Source organism: Pagrus pagrus (assembly GCF_965226575.1).
Source record: "Pagrus pagrus genome assembly, chromosome: 10".
NCBI classification, from domain to species: domain Eukaryota; kingdom Metazoa; phylum Chordata; class Actinopteri; order Spariformes; family Sparidae; genus Pagrus; species Pagrus pagrus.
Window position 1 is genome coordinate 23,215,132 of NC_140194.1, and position 14,820 is coordinate 23,229,951.

The 14,820-nt window shown below is 42.0% G+C and overlaps 1 protein-coding gene across 2 annotated transcripts in view; it reads right to left on the bottom strand.

The window, feature by feature from the left end:
• Positions 1-14,177, bottom strand: part of LOC311263766 (polypeptide N-acetylgalactosaminyltransferase 18-like) — a 169,149-nt gene extending 154,972 nt beyond the window's left edge. For both annotated transcript variants that reach the window (XM_084364063.1, XM_084364062.1), the window contains exon 1: positions 13,645-14,177. In XM_084364063.1, coding sequence (XP_084220189.1) covers positions 13,645-13,900 — 256 coding nt within the window. In that variant the 5' untranslated portion in view covers positions 13,901-14,177. The remainder of the gene's footprint in view (positions 1-13,644) is intronic.
• Between the last annotated feature and the right edge of the window lie 643 nt (positions 14,178-14,820).

The window sequence follows — 14,820 nt, forward strand, 5'->3', positions numbered from 1 at the left end:
ATTTTTAAACTAGGTGTAATGTCCTAAAATAATTGTGTAAAACATACATTAACCCACAGAGGGCCTGAAGCCTCAGGGTCGATTCACCAACTTTCCATCAGTGCGACTCAGGCGACACTAGTTAGAGCTCAGAAAGTTGCCTGCATTTCCCTCGGCTCTCTGTGACAATTTTATCCCAGCGAGGAGGGAAATCTGACTGTGTGTTGAGGTCCTCCCAAAGAGCTGGAAGCTGGTATTTAGCTGCAGGGCAGCAGAAGTGAAGGCACAGCTCCAGTCTGGGGAGCTGAAAGTGAAGCTCAAATGATGTTACTGTAGCAGGAATGGAAGGACGGTAACTGCGGCAATATTAGGAACAGCAGGGGGCAGTGGATGAAAAATGGATTATGTGAAAAGTTCCACGTCTAGCAGACAGAACAGAATCTTCGCCTGTGACTGTAATACAGTAAAATTAAATTATGTCAGTTAAAGAAGTTCATTCAGTGGCTTTACAGCATATTAACCTTTTTAATATGCTGGGTTAAACTTTTTGAAAAAACAGTGCACTGAAATTCAAACACAGCAATAAAGCTTCACAATATGACCAGTGAGCGACAGAAAACTAGACTGAGGGGGAGATATCTGATGAATGTAAAATTACACAGATAGATACACCTCAGTGCTGACTGCCCACATTGACATCAACACAACACTACCTTTCAACTTATTCATAAAAACCAAGAACTGTTTGCTTTTCCCCCGCTGTTTTTACTCTATTCTCCAAAAAATATCAGGAAAATGAAAACAAGCTTGTGTGCACACTTCTGTCATCTAACTACTGAACAGTGTTTTTCTTGCTTGGTCCCAGTTCTATTAGCGTCACTAGCAGGTAATGCAATACACATTCCTGTGCTGTGCCGCTACACGTGGGATCTTGGTAATGTAGAAGAGGAAGAATGAAGAGGAGTGCGAACCAAAGCAAGCTCAAATATTACAAAAGTTTTTAAACTGAGAGGGAGATACATACGGAGAAAATGCGATCAGGTGCAATGGAAACAGATTCAGCTAATAAATCACAACATACACTAATATGTGACTTAAAGATAAAATATGTAACATTTTAAGCATTAAAATGTCTAATAACAACTTGACCTTTCTCATATATTTTCTTCGGTTGTCTGCAATGTGTTTTTTTTAAATGGTGTGTCCACCACCTGCAAAGCCAGTTTAACCAAGGGATCATTTATGTTTATCCACATTACTAGCGCAAGTGTTTATTCACCCCGAACATGAACTTAACTGTGCATTAGCCGTAAGCTAGTGAGCAACAGCACGCGCCAAGGTTGTGTGCGTCAGTGAGTTTGAACTCGGGTCAACCTCTCACTTCAGACTCTTCTGTTTCCCCTCTCCTCTCTGTAATGTTTCCGTTCATGATGCAAAGTGCATTTCCCCTCCAGCTCCAGTCAGCAGTCAACATCACAGAGCATAAACACCTCATAAACAAGGTCATCTAAGGGAGTGAGGATGAATCCACTTTTAAACCCCAGAAGTTCAAAAATAATCTCTGAGCTCTCCCCCTGTCAGTAAACGTGTACAGATCAGCGCAGAATGTGATGCGACTCTGGGTGTTTATTCCTCCAAAGCTGCCTGGCTCTGAGCACAGGAGCAGTGTCTGTCTCTGCACAACACCCTAAGGACACCTTCTGACTTGTTTTGATGAAGGATCCCTTGCTGCAGAAATGACATGTTGTGAATTTAAATGTCCACTGAAGCTTTCGCTCTACTGGAGGAACAAATAAAAAGGCCTCAGGTGAAAAACATTACTGTGTGGAGCCATGAGGAGACTGTTGTGTTAACACATGAAAAAACATTAATGCCATATTTCCCTCATGTTCCCTACATTTTCCCCACCAAATTTATTTTCAGTTTAAGCACAAAATTAAGTGATTTGTCAAAAATGATAAAACATTGTTTCTTACAGAACATAAAAGATTATAAAAACACCAAGACACGCTGGACTGGGGCTTCAAAAAACACCAGATGAAAACCAGATTTATGCAGCAAGGACTTTTCCTGCCATACTTGAAATATCACCTCCTTTTAACGTTTAGACTGTCCATTTATTCATCAATTCACTTATAAACCAATTTAAATGTTTTTAAATGCTTACAACAAATAGTGGTGTGTGCGGCTCAGTTTGATTAATTAATCACAAAGCTTGTAATTAATGAGATGAACTAGTTTAATCCTTTGACAGATGAGCTGCTGATTATGTACGTGACTGCCTTTAGGAAATATTTCATCTTATTGTACTAACCTTACATCTAAGTTAAAGACGAAAAAAACCAAGTTAAATATTGCATACAATTATACAGTGTACAATGTAGTAGTACTTGGAGGAAACAATGGGAAGCCAACGTATGCTGCCCAGGGAACAGTTTCAGATCTGTGCCTTGGTCATGGTCTTCTTGCTGACCACTGCACCAGCGTCCAGCCCCAAGTTAAATCTACAATATGGCATTAACTCTTCATCCTTCATTCTCCACGACAGTTTTGGCATCCCTGTTTATATTCCTGCGGCTCACCCATTCCTAAGAAATTCAACTTCCAGGAGCGACCTGGCAACAAACGTGTCAGGCATATTCTACAGCCCCCGGATGACAACTTTATGAGGCTGCTACAGTCTTCTGCAAGCTTCACTGGAGGAATATAGCTGTGGGGCAGCACCTAAGAAAGTATCCCTGCGGTGTCATAATGCAGCCACAGGGAGCTACACTGTGGGATTTAGAAGACGATGAGTAACAGTGGCAACTTCGCTAAGTGTTAGATTTCGTGTTGGACACATGGGGTGTAAAATGTTAACAGGCTTCGTCATGCAGCGTGCCGCCTTGATAAAGTGATCTCCTGCAGATGATGACATGTATGCAGCCAGGCAAAGACTAGAGGAGAATGCATGTGTGAGTGCAAACACACAGATTTCAAAGCACATGTATCCAAAAAGGCACACAGAAGAGCGCCGCATATACACATTAGTCCTTACACAGTTCCTGAATGAGACAAGTGTATGCATGAGTGGCTGAATTAGCAGCTTGTACTTTACTGCATTTGGGAGTTAGAAGAGATGTGTGTTTGTCATGACAACACACGACACAGAGTCTCTGTAGAGAGGGTCGAGTTCATTATGACTCTCCTGTGTGTGTGTGTGTGTGTGTTCATGTGTGAAAAGTGACAGGGTGGATATTGACTGCCACGAGCACAGTTCCCTCTTAATGAAGCACACTGCTGGCAGCTCTCACAGGACCAACACAGAGCTCAGGAACCTGCTTTGCATTTCCAAAGTACCTGCACTTATGGACTCATTATGTGTTTAACATGGACGACTGAAAAGAGGAGTTCATTTAAAAAAGGACTGACCAAATCGTGACCCGTCTCGTGTGTACACTCATTCCAAAGCCACCAAAATAAGTTACAAAAAACACTCAAACATGTGGCACACTTGGCTGGGTTTTTATTTGCCATCTTTTGATATACATTTATTATAGTTTAAAAATATAATATGTTGAAATTCTGCATTCAAATATCTAAAAACGACTGGGTCTTTTTTATATCATTTGTTGTGTACTTACATTATCCCAAATGTTTCCAAAAATGTTCAATGTCAGACAAATCCACAAGTTTACTCAAAGCAACAATGTGTTTCATCAGGTCGCCGTCACTAGTTCTGCATCAGGGAAGTCAGCAAATGAGACTAAACTAAACATGAATAAAACTTCAGAAGCAATGGTGGTTGTTTAATGGTGTGTTCACCACCAGCGAAGCAAGTTTGATCAATTGTGTTGATCTGTCACAGCCAGATTACTTGACTACATTAGTCGTGAGCTAACATTAGCCAGCACCAGCACACAATGAGAGTTTGTACGTCTGTGTATTTAAATTTCCCTCTCCTCTCTGTAACATAAGGTTCAGGTAGTAAAATACATTTCCCATCGAGCTCAACATTACAGTAACGTGACATAAACAACCAACAATGGAGGTCTCCTCAGCAGGTTGCTGCTGCAGTCGGGCTGATAAACAGGAGTGAGGATAAATCCACTTTTTAATCCCAAAAGTTACAAAGTAATCTCTGAGCTCTCCTCCCGTCAGTAAATGACCAGATCAGAGCAGAAAAAAGTTACATAATGTTATGTTTTGAGTGTGAATGTGAACGTGAAGGGGGCATGTTCAACCTAAAACAGGGCTTTAAGTTGCTCTTTATTGATTTCATAAGTTCACCAATTAGTTTTTAAAGTGTTTCATTGCTGAACTGACTCCACGAATACAAAATAACATCTTCATTGGAGACAGACTTCGCCTGGTGAACAAGAAACTTTTGCTCTAACACACTGATTGAGTGCGACCAACCAAGCAAGGAGGATGAATTTGGATTTTGGCAGCTTTTGTCACAACCTGATGATGGTAAACTTGCAGGTGCTCACCAGCTGGAGTGGGCAAATTAACTTTTAAGTGTTTAATCTCAGAGAGTCAGGTTCTGTTGCCTTAAATTGTCTTTGACACAATCTGAACTGAAACCCAAGGGTAGCAAATGAGAGTTTGAAAAAGTTTGTGATGACTAATAACACGTAACACAAATACCGGTATCTGTGCTGTGCAAGCAGCATCCACAAAGACTCTTTGGGTACATGTAATGCATTGTTTTATCAAGATAATACAAAATGAATTTACTGAGCCAAAATGCCAGGAGGCTGAGAGTGTGGCTCCTACTGATAAGTTTCTGATCATTTTACACCCAAGATCAAATTGTGCAACCCCAAAACTGTGGGTTTGTTATATTGTTTGTGTTGGTGCATAAATACATACAGTTTAAGATACAAAGGAAAAGCATTCAAGCTGTTGGCAATTTCTTGACTTTAAAACAAAATCTCTGTGGAAAACTTTACAAAACAAGAAAGAATGGTTGACAATATTGTCCCACATAAAGGATGAAGACTTTAATAAAAGTGTACCTAAAGTGTACACAGTCTCTGGGGGTCAGATTTAAACTGGTATATATCTCTATTGATTAAATAACCGATGCTGTTGTTTGAGACAGTCTCATGATGCAAGAACTTCATTTCAAAGTTGATGTGTTTTCAGTCGCAGACATGAGTTACCTCATGTGACAGTCGGACGTAACATCTTTCCACACAAACGAATCTCATTTAACAAGATGCCAGCAGTTCAGAGCCACGTCCCTGAAAAACCAACGGAGCTATCCAGTCTGGTTTCAGTGCCACGGAGAAACAAACGCCTGTCTGATTCCATCTTGTCCTCCAGTCTTTCATCTTGTTTTTCTTGCTTTGGAAGAAAATGTATGTACAGCAGCATTGTGCAGTGTGTTATAAAACAGTTGTCATTTATGTAGGATTCTGATGAAAGTGATACTGATGTGTCGAGTATCTGCATCCATCCTGTATCTTATTCATGTGGAGACTCTCACTCTAGTCTGATACACATCTCTGTGGACTTTTGCAGAACAGCAGCTGTTACATTACCCAGTCTGATGTACTTATCTAAAATGTGCATACCTGTCTATTTACTGCTGAATCACACTGTCTTGGCTTTATATTTGACTGCGCTTGCAATAAATCCACTCTGTGTGATACTGTGGGATTGCAGGAGATAAAAGAATACTGACGGGCTGGTCTGAAATTACAACCCAGTGTTAGGTATCAATTTCACTAAAATGTATCTTAGAAATCAGTAAAAGATCTTCCATCACGCTGAGTGCTTACTTTTTGCTTTGTCTCAATGTCCCTATTGGCCACCATACACACTGTACTTTGAGTCAATTAAAGTGAAACAATGCCTGACCTGTTCCTTCCATGTGCATCACCCTATAAAGCTCTCCTACCTAAATATTTTGGATTACAGAAGGTAAAGACTGGGCTCGGCCATGGATGAAGGCAAAGTCTTAACAAAGGAGGCAATGGTTTCTTGCAGCTCAAGGGCAAAAACACACAAAATACAGAAAACTGCACGGCTTTTAGTCATTTTCTATGATAAGCAGTGGATCTGTTAGAAGGAGCCCATGAGGATGGCCGGCAGTTACAGGCAGGATGGATGGCAAAGCCAAAATAAGTTGACTATGACCTGGAAGTGATGGAAAAAAATGCAACAATAACACTTAGGGAAAGTCAAGAAGAGATTTTAATGTGGATTGCAATAAATAGCACTTAGTTGTGGTGAATTTCTATTATGAGGATAATTGTGAACATCCTCGCAGTAGTAATTTTAAAGCTTTCTAGCTCAATAACGCACCATCCTACATTGATTTCCTGATTTATTTGGAGTTGCCACAAGGAGAAGCCCTCATCTTTCCACATAGTCCAAAAGTTTGTCACCATGGTGACTCCTCACTTGCCCATTGTATCCCCCACATAAAAAAAGTCAAATCTGATATGGAGAAATGCTATAGATTCCAAACTAAGGCAGACAGCGAGATGAGATGAGAAGAAGGTGTCCGCCCCCGAGACCAACACCTCCAATTTGCGCTCCCATCTCTGTGACAACCATCCAGCTCTGTTCACTAAACAGCTTGTTTTTCACTGAAAAGGGATGTTGATTAAAAAGAAATGTGTGTCCCGTCTGTGATGCCATACAATCATTTGTTTCTCTTCAAAATGTAAGATAAGCTTTTGATGATCTTTGATCAGGATCACATCATGAACCGCACATATTTTTGGCGAGGATAATCATCATCGACATGCCATTTTCATGTCCCATGCCGAGTAACAGTCACACATGACCAAAAGAAAATGTAGCGACAGCTGATGGACACTTTGGGCAACAGCTTACCTGTTTGCTATGCACTAAAGGATTTGAGTTAATAAGGCTACCTCGAGATCACAGTGCCACATCAGAGGATTTACATAATTAATGACGTTACCGCTGCCATGCCACGTGCACAAACTCTGCATAGCAATTTGGGGACACCTGTCCTGCTGCTGTGCGGCGGCCAAAAGTTCGAACTCAGTTCAAAAACGACAGCTAAACACAAAGAACAGCACAAGACTGTGTTCTTGTTTCCTTGTGTGTGAAAATAGTATCTCCAGTAAGTCATTTTTTAATATGTGTCTGTCCCAGAAAGAAAAGGTGGAAAAGAAACAGGGACACACTAAAGAGTTTAGTCTCTGTGGCTCTTTAGTACCTGGAACTGACATTTCAATGTAGTTTTGTGTCGTAAAAACTTCTTTTTCTAGGTCATCCGTACTGGGTCAGCTGAGTTAAAATCTCCCCTCAAACCCCTGATACATAACTTAATAATCTGCACACTGCTGTCAAGGATCAGAGCAAAGCAACCATTCGGAGGAGGTGCAACAAAGTCATGGAGCTCTAATCTGAAGAAGGTAACACTTCTGGAATTGTGAGCGTCACACCTCTGCCATCTCATCATCATCACACCGTGGCGGACACCTTTCCTTTGAATTTCAGTGGCACGAGAGAGCAGATGTAAGCGAGGGAGGGATGGTGGGTCTCAGACTATCACAGGAACAGGAGTCACTTTTGATGTAAAGGCCCCATACTATTATTTCTCTCATGCTGTCCATTGCTGCATCACCTTTATTCATCCTCTTCTGTCTCTGTAAGACTCCCCTCCTGAAAGGAGGCAAAGTTTCTGAATACAGGCTGTGTGCATTTTTCAGTGGACTGAGCATTTTCATACTTTCAGAGTATTTATATATAGCGCCTCGACCAGGTTATAATCAGAGGAGACGTAAATCTAACTTTCTACGATATGGGACCTTTGATATGTAGACCGATATCAGCCCTGGCCAATTATTGGGCTGATATTCAGCATTTTCCAATCATAGATAGCGGTGATTTATTATATTTTTTTTTTTGTCAAATTGCCGATAAAATAAACTGTGCAACATCCTCTTGCACAAAGTCCCGCCCACAACATTATCTGACTGGTAACACGTCACAATAAATAGCCTATAAACACTGAATAATCTGAACCTGCAAAGTGACTAGTAACTAAATGTATCAAATCACTGTAGTGGAGTGCAAGTATAAAGTAACAGAGATTGGAAATACTCAAGTAATGTAACTCAAATTTGTACTTGATCGCTGGTTGTTTGAAATTTTGACACAAAGAGTTTAAGTTTTGCTCAAATGAATATCGGTAGCAAATATCAGTTCAATCTCCTTGATTTCTAATAATCGGTGTCAGTATGGATCCTGAAAAGGCCATATCGGTCGACTCCATTATGTGTCACCTTCATCACTACGATCCAGCGGTCCACCTGCATCGGCGTTCTCTCTCTTTACTTGCTTTTCCTCTAAACTGCATTATTTTGTATTATCCTCAGGCATCTCAGAGTGCAACTGGCAGAGAAAATCCAGAGCACAGAGCCAGAAGAAGATCGATTTCTCTATACTAACGTCCCTGTGCACCTGTGTGTTACAGTGTCATGGCAGCCTCCACCGACTGATGCCGGGATGTTTGCTGTGACAGTTTTCTTCACGCAACGATACACAGGCTCTATAGGCAGGCGGTGACATCCACATCAGATCTCACGCCACTGCATCTTTGATGACACACCATGCACGCAACTTACACTGTGACGCACACACAAACACACACAGTCTCAGAAGTCCAGCCTCCACCCCGCACACTCGTCGTCTTCAGCGCACTGTCAACATGGATCAACTTGCGTTGACTCATAAAGAGACTACTAAAAATAAGATTTGTACTTGGCAGGATGGAAACAAACAATGCAGAACAAGGATCAAAACACAGCATCGCATGTGAGGAGACAGATCCTCTGAAGATGTATAAGACTGACTGAAAGAAAGAATCATGGCCAAGAATCCAATTTGTCTCTCTCATGCTCCTAATCTTGTGTATCTCACATCGAAGCAGCCCTGCAGTGTGGAAATGAATGGCTGTAAACAAATGTGTTAAAATATGCACTGTTTCATGACCTGAATCTCTTCCTCACTGAGCCTCGGCCTCAGCATAGCCAGGAACGTAACATGGCACCCGCCGGAGGAGCCACCTGACACCTTCACCAGAGGCAGGACTTCACATGTCTGCTTAGCTGACGACATGGAAAATCTACCCGATACACTGAATTATGACATGCTGCTCCATATGGAGGATATGCAATATGTTCAATTGCAAATAAATGAAATACATAATCACATGAATAAATAAAGTCAGATATATAAATAAAAAACCAAGATGTGAAATCATTTGAGAAGTTATTAAAAGTCCACTCATTATTTTGAGTTTTGCTGAAGTAGTTTATGTTGAAGAGAAATGGCTTCAGAGTCTCTATGGACTTTGAGTATCTCGGGATGTTTTTGCCTGCTGGACTAATCTGAAAATGTTTCAAAAGTTTGAAAAGTGTTGGAAAAGAAAGAGTTGCTGTAATCACAGTCTTCAAAAATCTAAAATATGGAGGGGAGAACTACATGAAAACTTTCCAAGAGCAACTCCTGAGGGGGACACCAACAGCAGTGCTGTAACTCTGCTAACAAACTGTCCTCCTGCCAGCTGAGGAAAACTACACCGCATTTCCAGCTTCTCTCATTGCCTCGAAGTCAAAAAGAGCCGCAAACACAGGCCGATGATACTGGCCTGATATGTGGCTAGCTAACTGTTAGCTATGAAAGAATTGCAGTTCGATGCTGTGAAAATGAAGATGGGTGACGATTATAAATGTATTTTATTGTATTCAATGAACATGGCGTTATATGGATTATTGTTGCCGGAGGTACCCCCGCGGGTCTCCAGCTGCACTTTGAGGAATAAGAAACTACACCGGACTTCTCATCAGCATGTGGGTGAGTCGATAATGACTGAATTTTGTTTTAGAGTGAACTATTCCTTTAATGGGCGGGGATTGCTGACATTATTACTACTTAACAAAAAATCGAAGAGCCAAAACTCAAAGTGACACAAAACAGAGCTAAAGCACTGAGTCAGAGCCTGAGAGCATCCTGACCTTACAAACCTGCTGAGTCAGCCTCCAGTGAATGAAAAGTTCCTTTTTTTTAAATCCAAGTACACTTTTAACGTTGCGTTATCCTTGTTCAAACCTGCATGTCGGTTCCACAGTCTGGTCTTTTTGTATCAGTGACAAAGCATAAACACATAAGCACATCAGCCCCTGGCTGATAATGTAATCTGGCACCGGCTCCGAGGAGCGAGCGGAGTGGAGGGGAGGAGTGTGCCAAACACTCCGCTGGCTAAATTTACTCACCCGCTGTAACCCTGGAGCCTATGCAGATTCTATTAGCACTTGTGAACAGCTCGGCACACCATCAGCCTGCCATTCTCCATGTTAATGATGAGTGTGCTTTGTATCATACCAACATGTCTCTGCTCAGAGAGGAGCTGCACTTTGAACAGTGAGAAAATACTGATGGTCGTGTCAATGAGCGCACACACAGTAGAGAGGTGTGTAAAAGTTTGCATGGATTTGCAATACCAATTTAAAATCCCCGTCCAGAGTGGGAACAGAGTGCCCCCTGTTGCAGGCGGACACTGTGACCTATCAGCGGCTATATTTCACTTCCCTTCATTACCTGAACAACAGGTACATCGGTCCAAAGAATGAAGAGACTTGTGTGTGAAAGCAATGAGTGTTTGCTTCACCCACTCTATGTGAACAGCATTCATTTACAGCGGCATTTGTAGAAATTCAGATCAGTTCTCTTGTTAAAAGCCGTGCATATACAGAAATTTCCAACTTATGAGGACGAGAAGTTTAATAAATACACGAAAGGCAAATATTCACAGGCCTGCTGCTGCCTGTTTGATAAATGATATGTGCATTCATTTGCATGTATTAAAATGCTTTGTATAACATTACTGCTCAAGTATTACTTGTTGAATCGTCTCGAGCATCAGCGCTGGCTCACAAGTGAGCCCTATTTATTTAAAAAAACAAGGTGTTCAAGGTTTATTGTGTTCAGATACAGTATATAATGAAAAGCCTTTATCTATTTGTACCTATGTACAAAGAAAATGCAAAAACCTCATGCACTGTAAGTGTAACCGCGTTATCTGTGCCCACAAGTAAGCAGTTCCGTATCTCTGCATCTGAAATGATGTTTTCCCTCTCATCAGTTTTAATTCAGCCTCTCTGATTAACACCGTGTTCTCAACCAGCTCATCTGAAACAGAAAATTAATCCTGGATCAACAGTCTCTCTCTGAGATGTTTGATAAATTACGGCCCTTATCTTTCCAAGGAACGGTGTTATCTATCGGGCATTAGAGAGAAGCTCTACACTCCAGCGTTAATCATCCTGCCGCTGCAACAGAGTGCACATTTCTCCTAAATCCTGCGTTCGGGTAGTGAGTGGTGTGCTGTCCCATTTAGCGCAGGATAAAGGAAGAGTTTGTCCCACTTCTTAATGTGTGTTGACTCACTGATGTACAGCTATGAGGAGGATAATTAAAACATGGAGGACCCTGGGGGATATACTATAAGTCCTGTGTGTGTGTATCACTGCAACATTTTATCAATGAACAGCACCATCCTCTCCCACTGATAGGAAACAGACCAGTATGAGTGCTTATCTGCTGTCAGGAGGAAGAAGTTTGCAAATTCTGATTGACTTGAGAAAGTTTGTCCGACTCTGACCTGAATAACGCAGTTAGACAAATGACCTAATCTGATTTCTTAATTTAGGTTGCTCTTTAAGAGTTGGCCAGAGAGAGCTATAAATGGGGCGATGATGCAAAAACAAATAGTACATCAAAATGGGACACAAACTGTCTATGGATCTGATGCTGTACTCACTGTAGACATCACATGAAATCATTATTTAAAGGAGCACTACGTAGTTCTGGGGGAGAAATGTGAATGAGAAGAGAACGATCTTCACTGACTGATTCTTTTATGCCAAAACAAACTCAATACACAGGACTCTGTGGCAACACAGCTTTTGTTTTTCACTTTCACTTGAACAAATGCAAGAGTTTGCTGTCTTTTCTTAATGTCTTTAAATGGGCATGATGACACGTGATATCCTGGGGCTTTTATCTTGAATGCTTTAAGTGGTTTGTCTCCTCTCTGGCTGAGTCCACAGCACACAGAGGACGGACTCATCACTGTAGTAACAAACAGCTTGTGTCCAGCAGTTAAACCTTTTAAATGAACAATATTTTCACATTCATACTGTGAATCCAATTAGATAGATTTTAATAAGGCCTTCTTAATTGAACGTTCAAGTCTTAGCGACCAATTAATATTCACAGCTGAGTATTTTTATGTCCCATCAACTCTGATTGTTACCTGCAATCAGGAACGCTGGAAGTCAGTCACAGTTGGGGGTGCTGAGGGGCCGGTCTATATCATGATGTCATACAGTAGTAATTGGTGCGCCACATTCATGTTTTTCTATTAATTTGAAAGGCCAGGATAACATGATTCTGAGCATTACATTATTCTGAGAACGTTCTGCGCTGCAGCAGACGCCGAACTCGAACACCAACATACATCAGGTCAAAGCAGCCACATCAACTACAGTCGACACCAGCGAGGAGATGAAGAGGGAGAGAAATTTCCCAGACTCCCTCATAAAATCGCTCAGTTTAGTGAGTTGTTGAGTTAGGACAAACTTCATAAACTTTGTGAAGTGCCGTTTCTGACAGATTCTTAATTATTTTGGCCTTCTTATAAATTTGGCATCTGTTACAGCCTCGTTTTAGGGGGTGCTGCATCCCCCTCAGCACCTCTAGTTCCCGCATCCATGCCTGCAATGTTATAATGATATTTTAATGAGTACTCTTTATTGGTCTTTTCTAAAAAGCAGACGTCAGACGAACGGAAATTAACTTATTACAGTTAGTTATTAAGTTTCACAGGTGCTGTGAGGAGAAATAATTTAGGTAGGATTAATGAGCTGGAAACGATTTTAATCACCTGTTAGTCTTTTTTCTGATTTAAAAATGTTCATATGAAATGATCAAAAAATAGAATCAAATGCCCATCCAAACCTCCAGGTAGAGACCAAGGTGACAACTTGAAACAGCTTGTTCTGTCTGACACAGTCTTAAGGTGAAATATATTCAACTGACAGTGAAGTCAAGCATGAAACAGTGATTTTTGTTTGATACTTAAAAGATGTCTTAAAAGATAGATCAACTGTTGAAATTGGTGTCAGTTATTTTTTGTAGGGTGGACTAATGAATTAATTAACAGAGCTTGCGGTACAAGAAACACTCCTTCACCGTGTATGATATTCACACAGAGACTCCAATATTAATGAGATAATAATGCAAACTCAGAAATATTTATTTTTTCATAACTGAATAAACAAGCTGTTCTCAGAACACAGTTTGAAGCTAGAAAGGTGGCAGGGTCCGCCACATATAAACAAAGTAAAACAGCATGCAACTGTGTTGTCCTTTAAGGTCAGTTTGTTTATTCAGTTTGAAAACACAGACAGTTTGTTTATTTAGTTGGTTTGATTAAAAATTCGTCCCCAAAACTACATAGTGCACCTTTAAGATAAGTGAGCTGACAATAACCTCATGTTGATCCTACAGTTCTCGTCTCTGGACGCTGGCTCACACCACATCAGACACCATCATCATCATCTAACGCTGCTCCTCACACGTGATGACTTCAAACTTTCCCCTACAGCCCGTAACCCCCGCTGTGCTGACCTTTGATGTGCTCGTTGACCACGCTCTCCAGCCGGTCCAGCCTCTCGATAATCCTCATGGTTTCCCCCTTACTGTCCTCCTCCAACTTTCTCTCCGCCTCGCCGCCGCCGCCGCCGCCGCTCTCCGCAACTTTGGGACCCCCGTTGGCCACATAGTTGGTGATCCAGCCGACGTACAGGAGGCACACGATGTTGGTCATGCCGCTCAGGATCACACATGTCGACACCAAAGTTTTAGTTCTCCTTGTGCAGAGCATCGCGACATCCCTCCATGGGCTTCTCGTTCCCGACGCGCGCTGGCAGGTGGACTGAGTAGAAGACGCACTCGAGAAATGTGTCCAAATTGGAACTACGGCGATGCGATGCTGTGGAGTCAGTCCTCCTCTGCGCTCTCACGTCCCGGCTGAGGCATTTCCAAAATCCTCCGTGGGCTTTAAAGGCTTTACCCTGTCGTAATAACAATATTTCTGATGGTAACACTAAGAAGGAGAGTCCCCCGCTGAGCAGCCGGTGAGTCAAGCTGCGCTCAGCCGCTGCAAAGCTGTCAGAACGCAGCGCTGCAAGCCCCCCCACCACCCCCCAACCCCCGCCCCGCCAGCCTGTAGTCCTCACACAGCCCAATAGGAGGAGAGGAGGCGGGCTCTGCTCCCTTCTGCCGGCCCCCTCACAGCCGGAGTACACGGAGGAGGGTGGAGTGGAGCGGGGCAACGCCAGGAAGCCTAAGTGGAGCCGACAGTGATGGATAGGCGCGGTGAGGTAGCTGAAATGAAACAGGTGCGTTTATGCAAAGAGTGGACTGTCCTCTTGGTTTGTATGGGCGAGAGAAAATGTGTGTTTGCGGTGCTTAAACCACGTGTACAGGCTGTTGTGGGAGAGGCCAGGGCATCTTTATGCTTTCACTTCATTTCCTCAGTGGATGTACATCACAGTCACTCATTTTCCACACTCAATTAAAGGAGCACTATGTAGTTTTGGGGAAGATATTGTTTTGTTTATGCCTAAACAAACTGAATAAACAAACTCTTTTTGTTTTCATGACTGAATAAACTGAATAAACAAACTGACCTTAAAGGACAACACAGTTTCATGCTGTTTTACTTTGTTTATATGTGGCGGACCCTGCCACCATAGCTTCAAGCAGTGTTCTGGGGCCTTATTTTCTTCTGCGAACAGCTTG